Source organism: Drosophila rhopaloa, unplaced genomic scaffold (genome assembly GCF_018152115.1).
Source record: "Drosophila rhopaloa isolate 14029-0021.01 unplaced genomic scaffold, ASM1815211v1 contig_201, whole genome shotgun sequence".
NCBI classification, from domain to species: Eukaryota; Metazoa; Arthropoda; class Insecta; order Diptera; family Drosophilidae; genus Drosophila; species Drosophila rhopaloa.
The window spans coordinates 184,511-212,356 of NW_025335086.1; the positions used below are offsets into that span (position 1 = coordinate 184,511).

The 27,846-nt window shown below is 42.4% G+C and overlaps 7 protein-coding genes across 7 annotated transcripts; 6 read left to right on the forward strand and 1 right to left on the reverse strand.

Annotated features, from left to right (window-relative positions):
* Positions 1-281: 281 nt before the first annotated feature.
* On the forward strand, positions 282-8,325 carry LOC108048810. Its single transcript, XM_017129709.2, has 6 exons — positions 282-412; positions 467-806; positions 2,468-4,678; positions 4,739-4,938; positions 5,220-5,357; positions 5,419-8,325. The coding sequence occupies exons 1-6, from the start codon at positions 404-406 to the stop codon at positions 7,906-7,908; spliced, it is 5,388 nt and encodes a 1,795-aa protein (XP_016985198.2). The 5' UTR covers positions 282-403; the 3' UTR covers positions 7,909-8,325.
* On the forward strand, positions 1,029-2,122 carry LOC108048815. Its single transcript, XM_017129715.2, has one exon. The coding sequence runs from the start codon at positions 1,436-1,438 to the stop codon at positions 2,120-2,122; it is 687 nt and encodes a 228-aa protein (XP_016985204.1). The 5' UTR covers positions 1,029-1,435.
* LOC108048811 (opsin Rh4) lies at positions 8,319-19,519 on the reverse strand. Its single transcript, XM_017129710.1, has 2 exons — positions 18,874-19,519; positions 8,319-9,030 (listed from the first exon to the last, which is right to left on the reverse strand). The coding sequence occupies exons 1-2, from the start codon at positions 19,460-19,462 to the stop codon at positions 8,483-8,485; spliced, it is 1,137 nt and encodes a 378-aa protein (XP_016985199.1). The 5' UTR covers positions 19,463-19,519; the 3' UTR covers positions 8,319-8,482.
* Positions 9,669-15,247, forward strand: LOC108048813 (E3 ubiquitin-protein ligase sina). Its single transcript, XM_017129713.2, has 2 exons — positions 9,669-10,372; positions 12,711-15,247. Exon 2 carries the CDS (start codon positions 12,832-12,834, stop codon positions 13,771-13,773), a length of 942 nt encoding a protein of 313 aa, XP_016985202.1. The 5' UTR covers positions 9,669-10,372; positions 12,711-12,831; the 3' UTR covers positions 13,774-15,247.
* LOC108048812 (probable E3 ubiquitin-protein ligase sinah) lies at positions 15,819-17,196 on the forward strand. The gene has a single exon (XM_017129712.2). The coding sequence runs from the start codon at positions 16,009-16,011 to the stop codon at positions 17,068-17,070; it is 1,062 nt and encodes a 353-aa protein (XP_016985201.1). The 5' UTR covers positions 15,819-16,008; the 3' UTR covers positions 17,071-17,196.
* LOC108048814 (probable palmitoyltransferase ZDHHC24) lies at positions 17,477-18,625 on the forward strand. The gene is made up of 3 exons (XM_017129714.2): positions 17,477-17,876; positions 17,966-18,063; positions 18,123-18,625. The coding sequence occupies exons 1-3, from the start codon at positions 17,532-17,534 to the stop codon at positions 18,553-18,555; spliced, it is 876 nt and encodes a 291-aa protein (XP_016985203.2). The 5' UTR covers positions 17,477-17,531; the 3' UTR covers positions 18,556-18,625.
* Positions 19,520-20,176: 657 nt separating the features above from the next.
* On the forward strand, positions 20,177-22,237 carry LOC108048837 (coiled-coil domain-containing protein 22 homolog). The gene has a single exon (XM_017129756.2). The coding sequence runs from the start codon at positions 20,243-20,245 to the stop codon at positions 21,911-21,913; it is 1,671 nt and encodes a 556-aa protein (XP_016985245.2). The 5' UTR covers positions 20,177-20,242; the 3' UTR covers positions 21,914-22,237.
* The last annotated feature ends 5,609 nt before the right edge of the window (positions 22,238-27,846 follow it).

Sequence of the window (27,846 nt, forward strand, 5' to 3'; positions counted from 1 at the left end):
AACAATGTTTTTGTACAGTACAAGGAGATCCTAAAAAATTTGAGTTCAGTGGTAACTAATGAATATGTTGAAATATTTTTATTCAGTTTAATTATTTTTTTAAGTTTAATATTTGATTTCTTTACTACCAGAAAATGTAATTTTTGCAAATACATAAATAGATAAACAAATTATTTTACAAATTATAAAAAAATATAGTGAACATTTAGCTCTTGAAGAATTCAGAATTCGATAGACTCAACTTCCGATAGCCATAGTGCCATCACTGTTACGATTGCACGTCTCTTTATTGACTGCCCATCGCTAGTGCTCTGCCATCAACGTGCTCTCTTTTCTTTGTATTACTTTTTATCAATGCGCAAGAAAACCAAATCAAAGCCAAAGGAAAACAAAGACGCGCAGAATGAGTGATGTGAGTGCTGGCCATAATTCCAATTGACCCATTGTCATAGCCCACAATCCACAGCTTGAGGGGATGGACAGCGACAGGCTCAACGAGCTGGAATCGATTCTATATGCCTCGATCCACTACAGCGATGGAACTGGTGAGGAAAGTGCCCTGGATCAGGCAGCGATGGAGTCACCCAGCGACCTGGATGCCAGAAACATGCCACCGCCATTGCAGCTGCAGCAGAAGCATCCAAATCCTGGCCAGCGTTTCGTTAGCGGAACGCGTGTGATTAACAACAACAATGCGGGCCAGAAACAGAAATCGCGCTACTGGGTGGATGGAGCGGAGGGGAAGGGACAGGGACAGGTGGTGCAGGCGGAAGAACAGCAGACGATCACAAACAAAACAATCCCAGGTGAGAGGCAATCAGTAGAGAATGTCGAAATCATCTATATAATAAAAGACATTATATGTTGAGGCTATTCAAAGTTCTTACTTAAGTACTCAACCTTGCTTATATCTTAGATTTGATAACATTCAAATGTTATTCATTTCTTACTAACTTTGTAGATTTTGTTTATGATAAATACAATAGGTCTTCTGAGGCATACATATGTAGTTCTTAGGCGGAATCCATTATTAATATTTTACATAAATACAAATTAAATCATTGACAAGTGCTTTGTGCGTTTATCATGAGGTCATGTTTTTAATTTTATTTAAAACTTGAAACAACTTGACCTTGAGTTGTCAAAACCGGACAAAGAACTTACTATATGTAGTACACAGAAGACTTTTGAGAATTCCTACATTATGTTTTCTAACTTTCTTGTAATGACCTATCTTACAATTATGTACCACTAAAGAAAAGTTTTTAAAAAAGAATTTACCATAGTAATTTCTTAACTTGTATACTTTTATACCACCTCTGTTTTAACCAACTCCCGTCAGTGGAAATCAGCCTGGCTTTGGGCACTAGGTAACTTTCACCCTTTCAAAAACTGTTTCGTTGGTGTGACTTCTAAATTCTCCCATAACTTCTCAATGATGACCTGCTTCCTCAGTCGTTTCCTGGGCCTGGGCAGGTGCGGCCTGCATGTGCTTCAAAGGTGGCTAATCCACTTAAACCATTGCACGTTGGCCCTGGCCACTCTCGACCTGGTCTGCATTGTGTGCCTGCTCCACTACCAACTCGTGCGACACGGCAGGGACCTATTCTTTTGGCGCGAGGAGTTAAGCCAGCGGCTCGTGGAGTACGTGCTCTCTGGGATTGTGCTGATGGCAACCGTGAGTGTTCTGGGCTCTTGTGTGGACGCCACCATCTTCTCTGCCCTGGTTCGCCGGCAAATGAGTCGATACGATATGCCCCGGCAGCATTTCGAAGAACGTTACCGACGGTTCGTGTTCATGCGGTTGGTCAGGCATTTGGAAAAGGCCCTCAAGGTGCAGGCCAAGCATTCGGAGATGGGCGACAAGATGATGACGCCCCTCGAAAATCTTTCCGAAGCTCAGGAGCTGATCAGGGAGGCAATCGACGAGTTTCGCACTGCAGTGCGGGTTCTACTGTGGCCCAATCGATCCGACCTGCTGGCGGAGGCCTTTGTCCTCTTCCACATCAGCGAATCTCAACTTTCAGAGCTGGCACTCCAAGGCTACAAGCTAAACGATGTGGAGGGTCCGGACATGGCCAATGCGCGACTAAGTCATATGCTGAACCCACCTTGGTATTAAAAAAATCTCTTAGAACTAAAAAAAATGTGACGTTTTTTCGCTTCCAATTGAATATTATTGTGTATAGCTGTTCTGTCGTATTTTTACAATTTATCGACTATCTCTTACCTCTGTCTCCTATAATAGAAAGCGTTATTTGCCATTTGGGCTTTTCTGATTCTGAAATATTTAATATTTTCATAGACTATTATTAATTAAAACGTGATTAAACTTAGTGTTTTATTTGAATTTTTAACCAATTAGGCATGTGTTATAAACAGAAAATATCGAAATTAGCTAACAGTTCTAATAAAACTATACAACAAAAACACAACAAAAAAAGTTGAAATGATTCTTGTTTTTCAGTTGCTGAAGAACCTACCTCTCCATCACCCAAGGATTTGGAGAAGCCGAAAGACAAAACCCCATTGCTGACGCCCAAAAAAGGAACGCCCAACCTACAAAAAACACCAATTCAGACACCAAAACAGCAGCAAAATGCTCATGCAAAGTCATTGCCCAAGCAACAAAATCAGCAGCCAAAACTGCCACAAGACCAGAAGACAAAACTGCCACAAAATCAGCATCCAAAACAACAAAATCAGCATACAAAGCCACAACAAAATCAACAACAAAAGCAGCAGCAAAATCAGAAGCCAAAGCAACAACAGTCGAACCAGCAGCAAAATCAGCAGAAGAAGTCGTTGCCCAAGCAGTCGCCAGTAGTACAAAAACCAAAACCGCAGGAAGCCAATCCCGCCAAAGTTAACCAGGAAGCCTACGAGGAGGAGCGATTTGACCAGAGGCTTCTAGTAGCCATCCCACCAAACTGCCCGCCCAAGAAACAGAACAAGCAGCAGCAAATAAAGCAGCAACCGCAAAATAAACTGCAGCAGAAGAAACAGCAGCAGCAACAACAGAACAAACAGCAGCAGCAACCAGGACCGGGACCCTTTGGCAAGGCCAAGCGGAAGCTAGAGCAGATGGAACGCCTGGCTGCCAAAAAGCAGAAATCTAAACAGGCTCAGTTGAATAAGAAGCAGCGCAAGCAGGAATCTTCACTAGTGGAGTTCGTGGACCTGGCAGAAAGCAGCCAAACCTCAGACGACGATGATGTGGTCCATGTGCCACTGTCCCCAGATCCCATCATCGATCTGGACGAGAGCGATGGAGAACAACCCTGCACTTCATCACAGCTGTTTCACGAGGAGAATGCCATGGACGCGACGGATGTGAAAATGGGATTGTCTTGCATCACTGAACAGGGAGAGATAGGAGAAGTGACTGGCAGTATTACACCATCCATGCACTCGCCCTGTTGTTCTGTCATGTCCAGCGATGACTTTATAGTGCAGAAGGATACCTGTCGCCTGTTGGCAGAACGTGAGAAAGATGAAGATCTTCTAGTACTAACGGAGAATGCTATAAGGGAAGCTGTTGGTGAGGAACTGCACGAAAAGGAGGTTGTGGTGGTGGGTGAGCAGAGCATATCTAAAAATCCAGAAACAGATCCAGCGGCTGATACCTCCTCGGAGTATGAGTTTGTTCCCCCTTCGCGTCTGGAGGAGATTAAGCGAAACTATCGTGTGGATGAGCAGCAATTTAGAGCCTTGGACGTTTACGAAAGCGAATCCGATCTCACTGAGAGTGGCGTCTACTCGAAAGCCAAGTTGAAGACTACGCCGACGATCATACGCAGCGTGGACTCGCCCTCGGACAGCTCTTCCGTGGAGGAGGTAGTGGATTCCAGTGTGCAGAAGACCAAGCGTCTGCGTAAGCGCTCATGTTCAACAACCAACCATAGCCAATCGGACCCAAACAACGAGGATGGGTTAGACGATTCAGATAGCGACGATGGGGTCCATACCACTGGAGTTCCTGGCATAGCCCGTGGTATGGCTGTGGAGCGATTCAAGCGCAAGATTCGCAGAATCAGCATAAGACGAAACTCTGATGAAAATCCGAAGAAAACTGCCCGCATTCAAATGCCAAAGTCATCTGCGAGCCAAGAGGCTAGCTCTGAATCCGCTTCCGAGGATGCACTGCCAAGTGCCAGGGAAATAGCCGAGAGATTACTTAATCAGGAAAAAAGACGGGGAAGTGAACAGGTTCAAGAATCTACTATAGACCCATCTGATCCCGTTTCCGTTGCCTCCGAGGTGGATTCTCAAGGTGAAACAGAGTTCCACGATGACAGGACCGGACGTTTGGCGTCGTTATTTGAGCGCATGGATGCCCAAGCCCGAAAATCGCAGGAGGAGGAACAAATGGATGCCAGTGGTTACCTTTCCGATGAAGAGGATTCCCGAGACATAACTGCAGACACCACGGTGCGATCCGAGGAGGATGTGGATGCCTCCAACGAGCTTGAGGAGGCCGATCCAGAGGAGCATGACGTAGATGCGTCGATGGAAGAGCCTGCCGTGCAAGTGGAGCACAGACTGCCACTTCTAACGGACGACGATCTGCTTAAGGGCGGACAACTCATTGGCTGGAACGAGGAGATGTGCCGCTTCTATAATGACAGCTGGAATGGCGAACACTTCTCTGTTTACAAGCTTCAAAAAAGCATGAATGGTGAGATATAAAACTGTTAAGAATTGTTAGATCTTAGTTGTAAAACTCCCACTATTGCAGCACATCGCCAGGAGTGGAGGCTCAACAATGCGGATAGATATCCGGTAGCACGACACCGTTCCCACGCTAAGTGCACCAACTGCTTTGAGATGGGCCACGTGCGATCAAAGTGCCCGCGTCCCCGCAAGCCACTCGTTTGCTTTCTGTGCGGCAAAGTAGGCCATGCCGAACCTCGCTGTCCCAATGCCATCTGTTTTGGGGTAGGTCCTACATCTTATCTGACATAGACCATTAATTTTGCTGTTTTCCGGAGACCCAATCACATTTCATTCGAATAAATTAGTAATTGTAAGCTTTGTTTGCCACTAGAATTAGCAAAAAGCATACTAAATATTATTTACCATTTTTAAAGAAAATTTTAAATATCACAAAAACCAGAGCTAATGGAATATAAGTGTAGTGATTTTGATTGCCAGAGTTGTTTTATGAGGCATAATAATTATTTTTTAACTGATTTCTAATTATCTTTTCTATTTTCTAGTGCGGATCAAAGCAGGCGATTTATGTGCAGCAGTGCAACAAGTGCTCCTTCTACAGCCGATTGGTCTGTCAGCTGTGCAAGATGAGGGGCCACGGCATGGATCAGTGCCCGGACAAGTGGCGCCGCTATCACTCTACGGTAACCCAGACTTATCATTCTCTGGAGCAAGCGGTCTAAGTTTATTTTTAATCTCCGACAGACTCGATCCAACGTACAACTAGATAACAGGGTGCAGTACAGGAACAAACAGTGCAGCTACTGCGCCGGACGCCATCTCTTTGAGAACTGCCGCCAGCGTATTGGCGACTTTCGCAGCACCAACTATACGAGCGAAATTGTGTCGCACCAGAGAGTCTACAAGAATCGCGGTGGACCCATGGGCTATCTTGGCGATCTGAGCAGCTTCTTTGCCATTCAAACTCCATTTCACTTTAAATGGAACAGTTCGAATATTCCCAAATACAGCTACTATGCTAGGTTTCTTATTCATGTGAACTTGGCTAGGGCTCAGACAGTCAAAAGGAAGTCAACCACTGCTCTGACCGAGATCCCAGCAAAGGTCTATACCCACGACTATGTGCCCAATGCTCAGGTTAAGGCGGCTCGGGGAGAGGTCCCAACTGGAATGGCTAAGAGATCGCCTACAAAACAGAAGAAGCAGCCTGCTGTTAAGGAAATTGTTGATGTGCAACCTGAAGATAAGCAACCTGAAGAGAAGCAACCTGAAGAGGAGCAACCCGAAGAGGAGCAAACGGAAGAGGAGCATCCGGAAGATAAGCAGTCGGAAGAAGAACAACCTAAAAATCAACAACCTGATGAGGAACAACCTGATGAGGAGCAACCTGATAAGGAACAAGCTGATGAGGAGCAACCTGATGAGGAGCAGCCTGTGGATGATGCTGCTGAGACAAATCCTTCGGTTTCCATTCAGCGTAAAGAGATAACCACCAATTTTCAGACTCCACAAATGGAGGCCACCAAAGCTAAACCATCGGTGGCACCCCATGAGCTGGACTCTGATTCGAATTACAGTTTCTCCGAGCACTTCGAGGTGCCCAGCTCGACAACCAGCGAGGATCAAGAGGCTAGACCTACCACCCAACTACCAGTCGGCCATCCCATGGCATCTCTGCCCGATGTTATACCTCTAAGTGCAAGTTTGAATGATGATTTCGAAATCTCCTCCCACGGCCAAGGCATTTCCATGTGTGTTAACGCTAACAGTACATATACCGAACACCTCGATCCGGACTCGAGTGAAGAGCTGCCAGATATCCCAAGCGAGGGTAAGATCATCATGGCGCGTGACCAATCCGAGTACTTGTTTAGTCCTGAGGGCCGAAATTTCCTGGCTTCGGCCGCCAAAGAGTGCCAAGTAAGCGTGCGCATGGACTTTAAGGACTACGGCTATGTACTGGTGATCTATGGCCTTAAAAAGCACCAGGAGGAGTTGCAAGTGAAACTGCTGCGTCGCAACCAGGAAGTCAAGCGCAAGAGCATCGAGTTTCAGAGCCAGAAACCCCCCAAACGGATCGATGTACTCATCCGCTTTATGCGAGATGGGATCAATAGTCTGAACACCAATCTGGGCAATGCTAAGAGCCACTATCAGCGCATCAAGGAGCTGGAAGAGTTGAACACCAAAAACGGCTTTAAGATGGCCGAAAAGAAGCGTCGCCAGTTGAACATGATCCTGGTGGGCCAGGCGGGACTCGTGAATGGCAAAACCCACCTTGATCAGCTGCTGGTTTTGTTGCGTCGTCTGCTAGATGATTTCTCGCCAGATGAGAACGCCACACCACAGATGCGCAACGAAATCGAGGATCACTGGCGCATGATCTTCACTGCGTATCCGCATCCTAATTACGACTCACTGTTGAATAGTTACGGCCGTCTGGATCAGAAGAATCGCTTGCCGTCGCTTCACATAGATCCGTTGCTGCTGGGATTTCAGCAAAAGAAATCGCAGAATCAACCGCAATCGCCGAATAAACGTGCTCAGTCGCCAACTCCTCCTCCGCCGTCGTGGCTGCATATGGCTCCGCCACCACCCCCGAAAATGCCAAAGAAAAAGCAACAAACGGGACAGCAGCAGCCGAATCAGCAGCAACCGAATCAGCAGCAGCCGAATCAGCAGCAGCAGCAGAAACAACAGCAGCAAAAACAGCAAAACCAACAGCAACGTCTGCAACAGCAGCAACAACAGCAGCAGCAACATCAACAACAACGTATTCAACAGCAGCAGCAACATCAACAACAACGTGTGCAGCAGCAGCAACAACAGCAGCAACGTATGCAACAGCAGCAACAAAACAACCAGCAACATCAGAGAGAACGACAGCAGCAGCAGCAACTTCGACGTCCGCAATCCAACCAGATGCCCTACAATAATCCCCAGCAACGATCGCGAGCCGATCTGCAGCTGCACCAGACTCTCAACCCGGAGTGCGACCGCCTGCTGGCTGAGATGGATCAGGACGAGCGTGGCAGCATCAACAAGGACGCCAACAAACCGTCCATGTTCTGGTCACGCGAATCGCTCAAGTACCTCGACGATCTTTTTAAGATGACCTCCAATAGGGACACCGTGGAACGCCTGAATCGGGTGCTAAAGCGATCGCAGCGCGGTCTGTTGTCCCACAACGACTACCGTGCGGTTATCCGACTGCACTCTCTATTGTGCAACTGAGGATTGGCCATGGGCTTAGGGGTTCTTCCTGGGGGGGTCGCTTTCATTTTGTTCAACAAATGCCAACAAATTTCACAATGGGTATCTGAAAGATTTTACCCAAATACCGAATAAACACATAACTGACTATTTTCAAAATAGGTCGATCTTATCATTTGATTTATTGATGGAATAATTTCCAAACAATTCTGTGGAAATTGCACATGGACTAAAGTTACATTTTTGATTTTAATCATAAATCCAAGAATTTCTTCGATGCAAATTAGAATTCATCAATAATTTGGTTTCTTTTAGACAAAACATTGAAGATTAAATAATATTGATATTAGTTACGTAAGCGTAGATAAATGATGAATTGTTTTTTGAAGGTGACTTCTGAGAACCCAAAACCCAAATAAAAAACTGACTAATTTTGTACTTTCTTTGCCATAACTTACTATTTATTTACTATAAACTGAGGAACTACAAATGATAATATTAATTGCTCATTGGTTCATCTTCGATTCTTTTATAGTGTTCCTAGGCTGTTATATCACGAGACCAGTTGTGTGAGAGTAGAGTGTCATCCTTGATTCTAGGCCGCCGTTGTCTGCTGTTGCTCCTGTGTGGTAGTGGATTGCGCCGACGAGATTTCCCCGGACTTTTCGTTGACGCCCAGCCAGGGACAGCGCTTCTGCAGCTCCATGCGGTATCTGGGATGACTAATGGCGTACACGAATGGGTCTATGCACGCTACCAGCTTGCAGGTGCAGGCCGGGATCATTGTGGCACCCGGAGTGAGGAGGCTCTTATCCCCAAAGGCACCAATGAGGGACATTACTCCGTAGGGCGTCCAGGACACGAAGAACAGAAAGCAAATGGTGATGGCCGCCTTGGCTATCCGGATCTCCGCCGTCTCCTTGCTCTTGTCCACATTGGAACGCAGCGACTCCACGTTCATTTTCTTGGCCTGCTCCCTCAGTGCCTTTTCGTGGCTAAAGACATGGCCCACAATCTGCGAGTAGTAGTACAGGATCATCAGAGTGGGGCACACGAAGCTGAAGAAGAAGATCGTGCCCACAAACAGGCGGGTGTCAAAATTGTCCGAAAGATAGTCAAAGGAACAGGAGGTGAGGTAGCCCTCTGAAACGGAAAAAATATAAATAGGTATGGGGTTAATTAAAAATATGTTATATTTGGGTTATAGATTTAGTTAGTAAATGAATTCGGAAAAGGAAAATTAAAGTTTTCTCCGACTTCTTGGATATTATTTATTTATAAAGGTTTTCTATTACTTACTTGCTGGAAAGTAGTCCAGTTGTACTATTTTAAATTCCCGCCCAATGGTAATTTATCGCTAATCGATATTTATATATTATATATTTGCATTACCTATGTACTCTTTGGGATACTTTTATTTTTAAACTATTATTCTTTAAAAATAATGCTTAAGTTTTTAATTTTAATATGCTGAGATTAGTACAAAATTACATTGAAGCTTGTAGAAAAAATTCATTAGCATCGTTAGCGGAGACACCAGCGCCTATCGATAGTTAACGGACAATAACTCGGTAGCTAGCAAGTATCCATCCATCTCTTTAAAGAGGTGGGAAGTCATTAATATTAACAGCCTTAGCAGATACACCAACCATTAGTGGAGAAATTAATATATATCGATAGTTCGTGGTATACGCCGATGTATTTTAACATTTAATGATGGAAAAACATCGATGACGGTCAGGCAAACATCGGTATAAGCGATTTTTTTAAAACATCGATGTCACATATGTTAGCATCGATGTTTCTCCACCTCTAGCCTGCAACCGACGCGGACATTAGAAGAAACTTAGTAAATTAATTAATTAACCATCTAGTGCAGAAATCACACCCAACGTACATGGATAATGCCGAAAAAGACTGAATTCCACACCGCGCAAGTGCAAGTGCAATAAACGCCGAGCTCGGCGACTAAAGAACGCAATATAGAAAAAGTGAGACCCACACAAAAAACTGAATTCACTGTTGTGTGTAAATGCAAATGATATATTTTCGTGCAACAACAACACAGGAGCAGCAGCAGAAAAGGCAAAAATAACAAAAGCTGAACATGAATGTGTGTGCGGGTCGCGTTAAAGAAAATTAGATAAAAAGCCAAATGAAATTAGCTCACGCCTGAATTTCGAGTTTCGGCGCAAGGTGAACGTAAAGGCGAAAAGCAATCAAAACAGTTTTTCCGTTTTCCCAGTGTGCGTGTGCAGTAGACAAACCACCTGCATTGATTTATAGTTAAAAACAGCAACAAAAAAAAACGGAACTTGCACCGAGGATATATACACACATGCTGACTATATGTGTCTGTGTTTGTGCATGGCCGTAAAGGCTGACTGATAAAAAAAAAAAACAAGTAAAATAAAACCCAACATACACACACACCAACGCAGCGGGGCACCCATACCAGCACGATTTCTTGGAGGCAGCCTGCCATGTAAGTTTACATATCTACGATTATGTATTTTGCAGTTGTTTATATTGCAGCCGCGCTTAATGGCGGCTTACTAAGTAGCATTTCGCTCTGCTCCGCAACTTACGTTTTCTATTTTACGTTTTGCAACTCATCGAAAGCAGAAACAAAGTTAATTATATTCATGGCTATGACTTTTGTGGCAATTACCATTTTACTCCATATGAATGTTTGCAACGGTACGCAGCGTAAACGAACTGTTAATTATGTGTGTGCGTCGTATGTGTTTCTGTGTTGTTGCCCTCCCCCTCACCACATCTGCCCCACACCCCATTCTCCGTTGCATCGGTTGCGTTACGCGCTTTTCGTTGCGTGTCCTACGTTTACGATTGTGGGTTTATGCGGGAGAAACTATGAAGATAATCGTCGTATAAGTAACTTTCTTTGAATAGAGAAGATAGTATAAGTAATAATTCCAGCATTAAGTTCTTCAAATGTCATACTTTTGTGCATTTGAACATACTAATTGAACAATTTTAGATTTTACTAAAAAAGTATAGCGTGCTTGTAAATTAACTAACATAATAACAATTTGTAAATTTAATATTTAAAATATTTGTTTAAGAATTCTATTTAAAAGGAACAGCAACCTTTATTCAATTATCAAAAAAAAGGACCACAGAGTAAAGTTAAAGTTACACAAGTTTCACTTTGCATGAAATTCAATCATTGAAATCACCTTTTTATCTTAAGATCATGCATTTATGCGAGTGAATAGAAAATTATTAAATTTCTGAAAGACAGGGGAGAGAAAGTTTTAATACTGCCAAAGTTACTAAAACCAAACTTATAAAAATGATACAACATCTCTTTTTTTTATTAAAAAGAAATCTAAACAGGTTTGCTAATAAAAAATATGACTAAAGATTGTTAAAGATTTTAGTTATCAGAGGTGATGGGATTCTCTAATAAAATAGATATATTATATTAAAGTTTTTAAATCGGATCAAGGTGTTCCTTAGAACAATTAATACGGAAGTCAAAACGGAATTGTATTTGAAAGCTTACGACATACATGATTTCTGGTAATATTTATTGCATAAACGCTGTAGTATGTAGTCATAGCACCCGCAGCCTATCCCCCACATTCATATGTGCCCATTCTGTCCATTGTGGACAAGACCATGGGACCACACCCATTACATCCAGCACGACACCCACAATCCCGCAATGGGTCGACGTCCCTAATGGCCGTCCATCAGCGTCGGCTCCGTCAACTTGGCCTGATAAGAGCCAACATATTTGCGTCGTTCCACACGTGCCAGCAAGAGGCATTTGGAATTGGGCTCGGAATCGGGCCTTCATTTCGCCCGGAGACGTGACGGCGACCTCGGGCTACGGCTTTGCTTTTCGGACTCCAACTCTAGTTCGATACGTTCCGCTTTAAATAATTGCTTACATGCAATTCCCATACTCGCAAATGCGTGTGTTTTCTTTTTTTGGTATTGACAACAATTGTGTGTCTGCGGCAAGGTGAAGGTCAGGGCATATTTAATCACTGTGACTTTTCTATTGAGCTAAACAAAGTTCGAGCAATGAAACTACCTTTGTTAGGCAGGTATCGATAATAGGGATTTTCTAGTACTATTTACTAAATATGGAAAAAAAAGTACAAAATAAACATTTTCTAATTTTCGTAATCCCTCAATGACTATCGATAACTCCTTTTAAAGAAATGAAGTCAAACCAATTGCAGTGCAATACATAACAATAGAAACAAAAAGGATGTGCAGATTTTTCATATTCCTATTATAGCAATAGTAATAAAAATGATGTGCAGATTTTTCCTATTCTGTACTGAACCAGATATTTATTTGCAAGCCTTTGACTTGTTACAAGGCTGTGGCGTTAACCCGTTGTATACGGGGAGGGCAAATAAATCTTCCTCCTCTACGGACAGGAAGTAACTTAACCAAAAACAAAAAAATAACTAAATTCAACCAAATCTATAAAATTGACGTTATTTACATAAAATATTAGCCCACCCCATTTTGATTGAAAATCAATCTGATTTGTAAAAGAATGGTATTTAATCCATTTAAAAAACGTGCATTAGTCTTCTATTGATAAAAAATAAAATATAAATACAAGGCCTCCGATTCTGCCTCAATTGTTTACTCAGAAAATAGTATACAGCTTACTTTACGTAGGTATATTTTTTGTCTATGTGTTGTACGAAAACCAAAACATTCTTGGTCTTTCTTATCATTGACCCGGCCAAAATTAAAAATATTGTACAATTTGATATGACTAAATGTGCTGCATTACTCACTCACTTTGTGATTGTGTTTTTTTTTTGCAGCCAATCGCACAAGAAAGCCATTGCCGGAGCCACCGGAAGGGTGCCGAACCTGAACCTGGCGAGGATTGCAGGGACCCAGAAGAATTGTAGACACATTCGTGCCGCCGCGAGAACCCTTCCAATGTCCAATAAAATAAACCCGAAGCGCCGCGAACCGACAGCAGCAGCAGGAGCCGGGGCCACGGGAGTGGCCACCAACACGAGCAGCTCGACTGGGTCCTCCAGTGCCGGGAATACGTCCTCGGCCAACACATCCTCGTCGTCCAGCTCGTCACTGTCGTCCGCCGGCGGCGGTGATGCGGGCATGTCCGCCGATCTGACCTCGCTGTTCGAATGCCCCGTGTGCTTTGACTATGTTCTGCCGCCGATCCTGCAGTGCTCCAGCGGGCACCTGGTGTGCGTGTCCTGTCGCTCCAAGCTCACCTGCTGCCCAACCTGCCGCGGCCCGCTGGCGAATATCCGCAACCTGGCGATGGAGAAGGTTGCCTCGAACGTTAAGTTCCCGTGCAAGCACTCCGGCTACGGATGTACGGCCTCGCTGGTCTACACAGAGAAGACGGAGCACGAGGAGACGTGCGAGTGCCGGCCCTACCTGTGTCCGTGCCCGGGCGCCAGCTGCAAGTGGCAGGGCCCGCTGGACCTAGTCATGCAGCATCTAATGATGTCGCACAAGAGCATCACGACGCTGCAGGGCGAGGACATCGTGTTCCTGGCCACCGACATCAACCTGCCCGGCGCCGTCGACTGGGTGATGATGCAGTCCTGCTTCGGCCACCACTTTATGCTCGTGTTGGAGAAGCAGGAGAAGTACGACGGCCACCAGCAGTTTTTTGCCATCGTTCAGCTGATTGGGTCGCGCAAGGAGGCGGAGAACTTTGTGTATCGCCTGGAGCTCAACGGAAATCGACGGCGGCTCACCTGGGAGGCCATGCCGCGTTCGATCCACGAGGGCGTGGCCTCGGCGATTCACAACTCGGATTGCCTGGTGTTCGACACGTCGATTGCGCAACTGTTCGCCGACAATGGCAACCTGGGCATCAACGTGACCATATCCCTGGTCTAAACGCACTGTCAATTCGCCGAGTTCTTTATTTTTTTGTGTTTACTTTCCAATACATATATATACATATAGTTTATAGCCCTCTGTTCGCATCAGGCGTTTAACTCTTGGACAGATCGTGAGAAGGAAGATTGAGAAGTGAGAGTTTTGCAGAGTTGTTTTATAAAAATGATTCTCTATTCTAAGAGCCACCTACATGAATATGTATATATATCTATGGAAATATCGGGGCTGTTTCGATCTTCACATTTGGCCAGATATCGCAACTTTTTTTCATCATTTATAATTGGATAAAACGCTAAAATATTTTAACAAGTAAATGTAAACATATTAAAGTTAATGCCACAGAAGAGATATTTAAACCTGTAAAGTCGTGGTAAAAAAAAAAGTAATTTCCATCGTTTTTAAAGCTTTCTTATTAGTTTGAAGAGCCTTGGATAGGTTAATTAAATGTGGCTGTAAGTGAAAATGCTAATTTGCCAAAAAATGTCTAATACTTCTATAGAGATTTCGCGGATTGATTTAACATAGCAACTATTGTCGAATGTAAAAATCGGAGCAGTCCTGTATGTTTGTATGTCTAGACGGTTCGATTGGTACTCTAGTTCTAGGACTTGATTTTTCAGTTACCGCACACACTATATTTCAACATTTTCGTGTTACCCGTTTTGTAAGCTCGTGGGGTTCTGCTTTAGTTTAATTTAGTTCGTAAGGGCCACACACCTGGAGCAGAGCTGCCTGCGCGTGCCCACGTGCCCACCACCCACTACCTACTACCCGCTACAGTGAACACTGAGTACACAGACCCACTCACCACAACAGCAGCGGCAAGAACATGAAAAAAAGCGAAGAAGAGAAGGTCACTCATCACACTCGATCATGTACTGCAAAGTCTAGTTTAGTTAATGTAAATTATTTTATACAATACTTGTAAATGGTAATAAGTAAACGAACAGTATAACGAAATTAACAAACCTAATAACAATAACAATAGCAGCAAGAGCGAAACAACAAAGAAAAGTAATATCTGATAGCGATAATCTGTAATAACTCGAGAGTTGTTTGAGAGTTGCAGCCTAAACGAAACTGCGACCCGCAATTTTGTTCATGCCAAACCATCACAAAATAACGAATAACTAAACAAAAAAAAAAAACGAAATATTTTTTTCGCAATGCTAAAAAGACAGAGTTGCCCCTCCCCACTTTCCCCTCCCATCTCGAAACGTAAAAAAAGCAATGTTAATGTTTAAATTTCCAACTAGTTTAGACGATCTCCCCGGTCCGGCTCATGTTTTGGTTTTGATTTCTTACCGCCAGCGTTTCCCAATTGAAAACGGAAGAAAAATAAATGATTTTAAGCATCTGCACCGTAATTAGCTTTTAATGCGCCGATTTACCGCGCCACTACCATACGAGATCACTCACACAGACACAAAACTACAGAAGTGAAATAAACGTGATTAGTAAAAGTAAAAAAGTGTTCGTTAATGGTTTCAACTTATCTGGGAAACTCAGTTTATTAGGATAAGAAATGTTTAAGTGTTTTTCTTTTGTGAACAATGTAATTAGCTTGAAAACTGAAGTTAACGTTTTTCTTGCTTTATTTGAAAACCTTAAAAGAATAATCGTAAAAGTTTTTAACAATTAAGCTACTTGTCCAGTTTCGTTTGATTTACTTCAAATATTTAGTTTAATGGGATGTAGAGATGCGAGGTTGAGTCATTTCTTAGATTATATTAAATTATTGCAATGAAAACATATTAAGCGAATATTATTTTCTATTTGGTAAACAACTATAATTAATATATTTTTCAGAATTGCAGAATTAAAATTATTCAAGTCCTCTTTCAGGTAATTAATATTTTAAATGATTATTTTTATTAAATTATACAATTTTAGATGTAGAAAAAACCTCAGTATTGAAAAGAAGGTTGTAAATCATAAATATGTTATTGCTGAATGACAAATAATGATCGAGAGTCATGCTTAAACAAAAGTTAAAAATGTTTGTGGTAATCTGATTTAGCTCCTTTTTAAGAAGTAGGCTTTGCCAGCACAGTAGCTGTGTGTCCATATTTTTCAGTACAGATCAGTTTTTCTATAGCTTTTAAACCAGAACGAAATTTCAGTGTTCAGAAAATAGTAAAAAATAAATTTCATGTTAGAAACCCTCTTATTCTTTTGGTTCTTAGGTAGTTAGATTAGTAATTCACGGCTCAATTTATATCTAAAGAATAGATGCCTTTTGGGAACCGACGTAGAGCTCTGAAGTCCCGTGAGGATCGCGATAGTGTTTCGAGGACTCGACCAACTGTCATCGCTGAGATGTTGACTCGTCGTCAATCGGCTCCGGCTCTGGCCATTCCGCCCGAGGAGGGAACCCCATTGGTGGTGGCCAAGCAGGAATCCCCGGATACAACGGTCGGGAGCGAACTGATCCCCTTGCGGGACGATGACCAGGTGATGGCCCAGTCGGGAGTGGAGAGTCCGAGGCCATCGGAGGCGATACGGAACGGGGCCACGGACGAGTTCCTGGTCTCGCTGCTCGAGTGTCCAGTGTGCTTCGGCTACATGATGCCGCCGATTATGCAGTGTTCCCGTGGCCACTTGATCTGCGCCAACTGCCGCCCGAAGGTGTCCCTGTGCCCCGTCTGCCGGGTGTCCATGACCAACATCCGCAGCCTGGCCATGGAGAAGGTAGCCTCCAAGTTGATCTTCCCCTGCAAACACTCGCACTTCGGCTGCCGGGCCCGGCTCTCGTATGCGGACAAGAAGAACCACGAGGATGACTGCGACTGCCGTCCGTACTTCTGCCCGTATCCGGATGACAAGTGCGTCTGGCAGGGCCCCTTGAATGCCGTGTACCAGCACCTGGTGAGCATGCACGAGAACGTGATCACAATGGAGGGCAGCGACATCATCTTCCTGGCCACCAATGTGAATCTGGAGGGCGCCCTCGACTGGACAATGGTGCAGTCCTGCCACGGTCGCCACTTTCTGCTCTCCCTGGAGAAGATCCATCTGGGCGAGGGCTGTCAGCAGTACTTCACCGCGTGCCGCATGATCGGCACTATGAGGGATGCCGCCGAGTTCGTCTATAACATCTCACTGGAGGCCAATAATCGCACCCTGCGATGGCAGTCCAAGCCAAGATCAATCCGTGAGAGCTTCGTGTCGTTCACAAATGCCGATTTCCTGGTTCTCAACAAGTCCACCGTGGAGCTGTTCTCGGAGGACGGCAATCTGGCCCTCAACGTGGTCATTAAAAAAGCGCAGGACACCACTGGAAACCCCAACTAAGCACACACAGGATCTCAAGTCCCCCCAAGTATCGACCTTCACCCCAATTTGATAGCTGTCAATGTAATCGTATAGATATGCATATCAAACAAATATATTTTGTATGTGGCTCTCCCATTCTGTCAACTTCAGTTAGTACCATTTAAGAGTTTACAAGATCAACAAATAAGTATGTATTCCCCTTCTAAAAGGGAATAGGGGTCATCCACACTCAGGCGAGATAAGCATTCGAAATCTTATGTTAAATAAGTCCTGGATTCGCCACTAATCATAGGTCTTATAGTAAAATGACTTGCGTGACGCTCAGGAATTATAATAAATGGGATGGTTCAAAAGGACCCTGCAAATAATAGTTACTAAATCTTTTTTTCACTGCATTATCTGTCACTGATTTCTAGGTAATATAAGAAGAAACGTATTGTTTCGATCAAATTATCATAGTTTTAAATACCGCCAAAGCAATGTGTTTCGTAATGGTTGGTTGTAAATATGTAGCTAACGCCTATCCAAGGCAGTTTATAATGACGGCACATCCAGCTGGTGTGGGATTGGTTTTGTCGGGCACCGCCTTCTTTACATCGGTGGAAATGTTTTATGTGGTGCCCATGATCTTCGACCCCAATGGACTGATGTACAAGCTCGCCTGGTTGGTGGCCATATTCATAGTCTACAATATCCTGGGAAATATGCTAGCCTGTCACCGCACGAGCTCTTCGGTGGCCAGTCTGCCCAAGGATCGCCAGATTCCAATTCCGGAAGAAAAGCACCTGTGGGAGCACTGCGACCACTGCCAAATGCTAGTGCCGGTAAGCTTTTATAATTATAAAATTAGCATCTGTTTTTTCAGAGTACAGACTCAAAACCCTAAATAAATAAAACTTATTTGTTTAAATAGCCCAGATCCTGGCACTGCAATTTGTGCAGATGCTGCATCTTAAGGCGAGACCACCACTGCATCTTCACAGCCTCTTGCATCGGGCATAATAATTACAGGTAATAATAATAGTATAAATATAATAATAGTTATGTATATACCTATGTTACTTCTGTAGGTACTTTTTCTGGTTCACAGTCTATATGACTATTGGAACAGTCCTGGCATTGGCAACCTATTTGCTACTGCTCATAATTAATGAAGAAATACGGAGGAAGTATATGCTTTTTCACTTTTTTCAACTTTATCCAAGTTTTTTAACAAGTGGGATAGATCTCCTGTGTGTTTTGGTTAATGTATTATTTGTCCTCAACGTATATGCCTTTATTTTTCCCCTCATGATGATAGCCTTTCAAATACCGACTTTATATCTAAATACCACATTCTATACATCAAAAGATCTTAGATACAATCTGGGCTTTCGAGAGAACTTCAAGTGTTTGATGGGAACACGCGGCCTCTGGACTTTTTTATCACCCGCCATCAAGAGTCCCCTTTTGCACGATGGAACTAAATGGGAAACTAAGCAGCCAATTGTTAGCATTTGCTAATTATCCCCAAATGGAATAACAAGAATAATAAATTATTACTAGTAAAAGAAATTTAAGTTCTTTAGAATCTACTAATAATATTATGACAAATTTACAAATCCATTGTAAAAACATTTTACATAACTGGATCTTTATCTCCAAGTACTAAGGTTTATCAAAGATATTAATGTAGAATAAAATATTTAAAGTCCAGAAGTTCATCAAATTAATTAATTCATGGTTCATTTGAAAAATGCTTCATAAAGAAGTGTCAAAAGTCGGAAATTTCAACTTTATCTTTCACCATAAGAACTTTTTAGAACTAAAAAGTCTACTCACCTGGCACGAATCGATCCCAGAACTGGGTCAGCGGCAGGACAACCCACGGAGTGCAGTACAACCAGATGACAATGTTCATTATAACCGCCTTGGTGAAGGTCATGTTCCGGTTCATGGGCTTGGTGATCACATTGTAGCGATCGTATCCTATGGCCGCGTTCGTCATCCCAGCTCCGATGCCCGAATACGAGCCAATGGAGGCGAAAATCTGGCACCAGGTATTGCCCAAGGCGAAACCCCGATGGAAGCTGTTGTAAATGAAGATCGGCGCCTTGAGGCACATGATCAGATCGAAAACGGCCAGGTTGAGCACGAACATATTGGACGGAGTCCTCAGCGACTTGGATGTGCTGAAAATCCAGATGACCATGCCGTTTCCCAGCGTCGAAGCGCAGAAGAGGAAGATGTAGAAGACGCCCAGCATGTAGTGCATGGAGGCGGGCGGTTCCAACTGGGTCAGCCAGTGCTCCGGAATATATTGGATCTGATCCGGGGGCACGTTCCAGCCAAGGAATTGCAGGTCCCCGTTGCCCGAGGTCCGTGCCTCCGGTCGCAGCGGCGGTTCGCTGGCATTGCACAGCGGTTCCATATCGGTCAACCCGATACCCAACCGATTCCCCTTAACCGCTACCCGTTTCGCTCTGTGTGCGCCACAGGGCTGAACTGTTTCCATTCGCTGCGATGCCGCATTTATATCGCATTCTGCGTGCCGTGCAAATTGAATTAGACTTTGTGGTTGGGTTGCGTGCTCGCAAAGACGATTTTCTGCCCACTTTGCTATAAAATAATATCAGCGAATTTTCACTCAATCACTGTTAAAGGGTTGGTAATAATGACGTTAAGACCCCAAGTGTCAGGGTCAAAAATTAGGGGGACAAAGAATACACAAAAATAGACAATAGACAATTAAACTTTAATCAAAATATACAATCAATGTATCTGCATGAAACTTACTCCATATTTGTAATTTATAATTATATTTCTAAAGGGTTTACAATTTTGCCTATTTAGTGAATGTATATAGCAACGAATTTCGCAAAGTTTAGTTTCGTTTTCAGTTTTGTTGCAATAAAATTGCATTTCATCTTAAAATTTTTCTTATGAAAAAATCAATGATTATATTTTTCCTTTTAAACTGTAAATAAGCCGATTTGTAATTACCATTTTAAATGTTGGTTATTGGCAATAAATTTAATTTTTAATAAGTTTTTCATACAAAATAATACGTTACTTTTTGAATCGGAAAGGTTGTGCTAGCCATTGGAGTTGCCAGACGATCCACTTGTCGACGTATCGCGGTGACTGCCGCAAACAGGTCACAAAAAAAACTCCCTGTAATTGCGAAAATAAATAATAAATAAAGCGGATAATGGACGAGGTGGACAAGATAATCATGCATCAGCTGCACCAGGTAGATGCAACCATTGAGCCCACGGAGGAGCTGGACGGATTCACGCCGGAACAGGTGGTGCGGGCCGTATCCGGCTGTCTGGCGGAGATTCGTCCGGATTTGCAGCTTCCAAGGACTCTTCCCGGTGGAGCGATGGCGCAGCGTTTCGGCGTGGCCAGCTCCCTCGCCCAGGGATGCAAAGATAGTGGCTATCGTGGCGATATCGGCTATCAGACCTTCTTGTATCCCAATGCCGTGGAGCTCCGGCGATTGCTGATGTTTCTCATCGAGCAACTTCCGCGGGAGCGCCAAACGACAGACGATGGAACCTCCGGCAAGGCGCAATCCCTGAGCCACAGGCAACTTCTGCAGCGGCAAATCCGGAAGGAGCTCACCCAGCAACTGAAAACGCCCTGGGTGCCACAATTCGCCAGATCGGTTGGCAATCGCAAATCTCTCGGTTGCAGCAGCCTGGGCATCGAATTCCGGCCAAACATAAATCTCAGCATTCCGTCTGCCAATCCCGAGGAGCGTACGAAGGAGCAGCAGCAGTATTTCGACCAGCAGGCGCCCAATCTCTTCCAGCAAACGGCTTCCAGTTCAGTTGATCTCATTGCCTCGGTGCTGCACAAGAACGAGCTGGACCGATGGGGTCAGGTCTTGCCGGATTCAGTGCTTCTCTTTGTGGGCAGCGAAGAACCAGAGGCACCTTTCATTGTTACGTCTACGACCAAATCACCTGCCAGCGCGGAGGAGGAGGTCTCTCCGCTTCAGGAGTTGAGCAACCAAGTCCAGGAGTTGCGTATCCAATGCGAGAACTTGCTAACCGAACGTAAATCCCATGCTGCGACTTTGGCAGCTCTTAAACTAAGGGAAACCAAAGCCACCGAGGAGATCGGTCGCATTCAACCCATGCTGAAACTGAACGAACGCACCTCATTAGTTCTGGCGGATTCCGAGGAGAACCTGACCAAACTGGAGTCGCTACTAAAAACCACTCAAAGCAAAAGCCAGACCCTCACCCAGCAGTGGCAGGACTACAGGAAACCACTGCTGGAAACACTGGAGACACTTAAAACCGCCAAGGGAGCTCAGGAGGTTCAGGGCATCCGAAACAGCATCGAGGAATTGGAGCAAGAACTTCAGGCCAAGACCCAACAGCACAACGAACTCAATGCCACACTGCAAAGCGCCAGTCAGTCCCTGGCGCCTCGCAAGGAGTTCACCCGCAGGATATTCGAGTTCATTGGGAATATCCGTAAGCAGCGGGGTGCAATCTACAAAGTTCTGGATGATACGCGGCAATTGCAGAAGCAACTCAATGTGGTCGGTGCCCAGTTGCAGCGTCAGTTTAACTACACGGACGATCTGCTCTTCCAGAGCGCCAAGCATGATCTCCACGCCAAGAGGGCCTACAAGCTGCTGGCCCAACTCCATTCCAATTGCAGTGAGTTGGTCGAGTGCGTCTCGCTGACGGGAAATGTGACCAAACAGACCCGCGAGCTGGAAGTCCAAATCGATGGGGAGAAACTCAAAAACGTGCTGACCAATCTCCAGAAAATCACCGGCGACATTCAGAAGTTCGAGCAGCACATCCAGGAGCTACAAGGACAAATCCGAGCCTTAGAGCACCCAAATGCAGGAAGTTAGTTTCTCGTAATCACTTGAATACTGTGCCAATCGCGGTTAATGAACCCATGCACGTCAATCTTATATTTTATTAGTCAAAGAATGGACCTTATAAGTGGTTGAGATCCAAATGAAAATGAAAATTATGCAAAACTGGCTCTGTACCGAAAACGGGCTAATGAGCACAAAATGTTGATTTCATTTTTTCAACCGCAATGTATTTATTGGTAAACCAAAACCTTAAAAAAACTCTTTGTTAAATCAATATTTTAAAAGCTAAAAGCTTTATTTGTATGTAGTGGACCTAGAATTTAAATATATTTTTATTTAAAGATATATCTTGCAAGAAAAACCCTCGTCTTTTTTATCTTTAATGAGGGGGATATTTAGAACAGATGATTAAAACTTGTTTGTTTTTAGAATCTATTTTATGAATATTGATATATTCTGTTTCACTAAATCTTTTTTAAAAATACAATTGCAGTACTATAACGATATGTTTTGGTTTATGTCAAATTATGTTTCAATCTGTCTATCGGTAAAACTACACGATAATTTATTAAATCGTTAATTTCATTGATTTTATAAATTAATAAGAATCTTAATGATAGTATATAAAAATTCTACAAAATTCTGAATTCAAAACAAAAACTAACGAATTTCAGGGTATTGACAACGTCTCAACTTGAGTGGTATTTTATTCGGCAGCCTATTGGCATTGTGAGTTGGTATATTTTGGTATTTGTTTCTTTGCCAACTGCGTCCACATTAGCCAACCGCCGCAACAGTTTCGCAGTGTTTTGAAAAAAGCTGAAGCAAAAGCGCGTCGGCGGATCGCGTTCGTTTCGTTTTTACGTTGATTTACTTTCGTTTGTTTTTAATTTGCGCGGCAGCGAGTGAGTGTGGTGTGTGTGTTGGCATGTGCATTACATTTGTCTCCTTGTTAAATTACCTACCACAAAATAGTAACAAACGAGCGTGTTTCAAAATAAAATAATTGAGTGCGGTGTTGTTGTTGTTGTTGTTGCTGCTGCTGCTGCTATTCCAGAACTTGTTTTTGGCCTAGAGTTTTTAGTTGTTGTAGTTTTGGGTTCTTGCATGCGGCCGATAACAAGTTTAACCGGTGTGCGTGTGAGCCGTGCTTAAATGTCTATATGTATATGTGCCTTGGCTTGTGTGTGTGCGCCAGTTTGTGTGCGTGTGTGCGTGCGACTCCTTCAACAAACTGTTGCTTCTTCTTTCCTCTTCTTACTGAAATTGAATTCCAATTAGAATTGCAATACTCTGAAGGTCGAATTGGAAATGGCAGGAAACATTAAGAAGCTTGCAATAAAAAAGGGTTGATAAAATCAGTCGAGAATAACCAGCAGATAGTTAAAACAAAAAAAAACTCAATTATTAGACCGGCCGGCTTTGCTTCTTCTTCTTCCCCATATTCGGGGTCAATCAACGTTCAGCAACAACAACTACCACATTCTTTTGGTGGCGTTCCGGTTCACCTTTTTTATTTTGTTTTGTGACGTTGTCTTCTAAAAATAACCAAATGACAACATTCTTTGCATATGATCTTAACTTTTAGACTCATTAGCATTTTTAAATTGTAACTGTAATTGGGAATAGATTGTCCATACAGTAAATATCGGTTAATACACCCCCGCCGTCTTAATTTCCATTTAAGACTATGGATTGTGCTTATCATAAATATCTAATAAATTTCAATTAGAGTAAATCGCTTAGCAGCTATCCGGTTGGTGGAAAATATGGATTTGATATAAAGTTGATTTGTTGAACAAAGTATAAATAAAATATGGATAATTCCCAATACCAGTTGAGTATAGTAAATTTCAATTTTATTATTTATTTTTTCTTAATTCAGAAAAAGTGTACAAAATAATTATCAAATATTAAAATGGAATTCTTTTCGTGATTTTATGTTAGTTTTTGCATAGCTCAAACTTCCCTGTGAATTAAAAATTAACTATTAATAAAAAATACAACATTTATTCGTTTTTTCTTAAAACCAGTTAAATATTTAAGCCTAACCGATATCCACTGTATAAATATCTACACCCCGACCGGTAATTAATAAAAGGCCAAAACAAAAGCAAGTGAAGTGGCAAAAACAGTTTCACGCTAGCGACATTACTCAACAGCTACGTAATAATTTGTTTATAGACCAAGGCAGAAACGCCAACGAATTCGTTGACTGATTAAATGTTGTTATAAATTAAGTTTACTCCGCAGCACGCAAGCCCAATCAAAAGTAAAAGGCCAAGAAATATAGAGAAAATAAAGTGTAACCGAAAGCAATACGAAAAGAGGTCCCCAGAGATCCCCGAGTTCTGTAACTAGAACACCCAACTAATAGCAGCCAGTGCAATTCATAAGCGATAACCGACGAGGGGAGAGATAATTGTTGTAATGACACCATCGCCGACCAAGGAGCTCATGAGTGCCGGACCAACGATTTCGCGTCGTCCGCGGGAGGAGTTCGCCGAGAAGGTAAGTGAATACTGTCCAGAACTTACACCAGATGATATGGCCACAAGGAACCGATTAAAACGGCCCCCGGCTATTGGCAACACTTCCTGTGTTTCTATTAATCGACCCCAAATGTGTTGCGATGCCGTCGAGGCAGCAGAACACATAAACATTTTGGCCTTTTGCCTTAAAGTCTTCTTTTGTTTGTTTGTGCATTGTTCAATAAAATATATGTACTCGATCCGTCTATACGTATATTTACGCATCATCCATGTTCGCCCAAATAAATATCGCTGTCATCGCGGTCTTCTGGGCATCGGCACCCCTTTCGTAATCGTTTCACCTGAGTTCTGTATTTTGATTTCCGTTACTCCATCACCTGTGCCTCGATTTGTTTCTGTCTCGATCGGACTTCACTTTGCCCAGACTGTTTTTATTCTTGGCTCTGACTAATCGAATCGAATTATGGCCCTGGCCTACGTAACTCGCTGAAATTTCATTGATAAGATATCGTTTGGCAACCCATAATCGCTGTTCTCAGCCGGTGCAAAGATATGATATTAGTGTTTGTTCCGCAAATGCAGAACGGAATTTGGGAGTCAGCCTTAACGCTTTACAACTCATTTGAAGAATTTCCGTATTGTTTTCTAGCCTACAAAAGTTATTTTACTACTTCCCAGTCTTTCAAGATAAGACCGCTGCTAATTCTATTACTTCTCTCTAGAAAGGAATTTAATTTGTTGTTTAATGGTTCTACTTTTCAAAAATAGAGTAAAACTTCTTCAGGTGCATAAACCTTTTCTATAAAAATTTGATGAGTTTACACAGTGATGAATCATTTTGTATCGTTTGAACATAATTTAAAGGGTTGTTCCATTGCTTAGAAGCTTATCTTTAGAAAGCAAAATAAATATTACTTGATTAAACAACCAAATGTGTAAAGCAAATATTTGTCAAATATTATTTTTAACTCAAATAAAACTTCCTTAAATGATACCAGACGAGTTTAAAAATGGTATTTGTCATAATTGTTTAGATAATTCCGAATTTCGCTTTGATTTCATACTCATTTCGGCTGACGTCACCCGAACCACTTGAAATGCAAATGAAAAATACGCGAAATAAAAACACTTGTTCCAATAACAAAGTCAAATTCAAAATTCCCTGCTCAGGCTTAATGAGAGGTCAATGCTGGGGAAGTGGGAATGCTTAAAACTGGATTTAGACGATCATTAGGGAGCGTGATATATTTAGATACTAATAGATGCTGAACAGTTACACATTCTCATATGTAAATCCCATTATTTATGGCTTGTATCTGGATCGCACAAAAGCTGTCGCCAGACAACGCCCAAGAATGATTTTTATTCTGATATGGAGATGTCAAACGAGGGGTAAAGAAATGAGGTAAATTAAGAGAGCTTATATCTGTATCTTTTTTTGTCTCTCTCAATTTTTGTCAATTGATTGATTCGCCACAGTCGGCAACAACTTTGGTGTAGATCAATCAATTTGCTGCACACGCAGTGATTTTTTTTCTCCAATTTTTCGAGGGTACCTGTGCGGGAGTTATGTATGCGCCTGGGGCTCTTATATATATTTATGTACAAATATTCGAGTTTATATCTGGGCTGTCAACGATTGTCAGTCAAGCGTCCAATGCAACCAATTTCATGGCATTGACCATGAAACATTTATTTTTTCGTTGGCTCGCCTTAAAAGCGCTGTTTCGCATTGAAGTTGATAGCGCTTTGCTGTTGGCGTGCTAACAGCTAATTTTGAATATTCTGCATATGTCTTTTGCACATTAAAACACACAAAAAAGGGGGAGCCAAAATGAGAACAAAAATTGCGGGCCACATAAAACGACATGCCGTGCGAAATCTGATGCAATCGATGAGGTCATCACGCAGAGCCCACCAACACGACACGAGATTCTCCATCCGAATCCGGGCTCCATTAATAAGCCGTTCCATAATTATAGTAAGTAGAGCCAGCATAATCATTTCATTAGCTCGAAAAGTCTGCCTTGGATTTGAGTGCCAGTTCTTTTCTAATTCTGATTCATATAGAGAATTCTTTATTTCAAATAGAGTCCAGCATAATCATTTCACTAGCTGGACTTTTAAGTTAGTTCTGACTCATGTGGAGGCTCCATATTCCCTGCAATAAATAGAACACAGCATAAACATTTCATTAGCTGGAAAAGATGCCCTTCGATTTCGGTTTTTTTCGGATTTCCAGATTGGTTCTGACTCATCTGGTGCATCATCATCATCGTCGCCCTCCTTGTCTTCCTTTTGGGATGTTCTTGTTCTTTGTGTGTCGCCAACTTTGTTGCTGCTGACTTTCCATTTCTGTGCACTCTAAAAAAACGTTGCAGACATGTTAATTAATTCGAAGAAGTCGAATCTTAAATTGTTGCTCTGCCTTAATTGCCTCTGAAGGTGGCGAATCTTTTATTATAATTGTTTTGTTTGATTGCGATCTTTATAGAAGCCAGTTAATCAAACAGTGGCTTTTGTTTTCCTGTTTGCCGCGGAACAAAAAACTAAACCTGAGTCATCATCATCGTCATCATGCCCATGAAACAAGCCAATGAGCATATCCAGAAACTGAAAATGCATTTTTTTATACCTCCCATTTTTGAGTGTTACAATTTTGTGATTAAGAATGCAATACAAATATTTTACACTTACTCGTATTAAATAACTAGTAATGTATCATATAGCTGTCAAACTAATGATCGATATCTAAACATGTCAATAAACAAGATTACTTTGCGGCTTTATGGATTGCACAGATTGAACAACAAGATAATCATTTAGATAAGATTGTTAACTATATTGGATACAACATTGCTTTAATTCACGATATGTAAATTAATGTAATAGAAAAATTATGATATATAATTTATATAAATTAAATAATTATTATATTACTTTGCATATTTTATAAGACTGGTGGAGATTGATTAAACATCCTTGGTTGAATAAGATAAGAAAAATAAATTTGTAAAATGTTATTTTTTGATATTACTAAATATGATTTGGAATTAAATTATTTGCAAATGGTGTCTTTAACGTCGTTTTGCGGATGCCTAGCCTTGCATCCCTCAACATTTTTAGCCAGTTTTTTGTGCCGTTCTTTTTATTTTGACACTGTGAAACCCGAAGCAATCACTCTGCGGCTTTCCAAATGCCAGGCCATATACTATATGAGTACATACATATGTGCATATAAGTGGGTATGGTATGTATTTGCATTTGGAGACGCTACGCTCGGCATTATTTGCGTTTTAAAAAACAACCTTGCACTTGCTGAGCTACGACCAACGCTTGACAGTCGGCGATTGACAATCGCCATTTGGTAACTGGTAACTAGTTACTGCCGCCTGACAGTTGACAACTTCGTCAACGCTTTTAATTGCATTATTAGTTTTCATTGCCTGACAATTTGCGGCTAAATGGCTT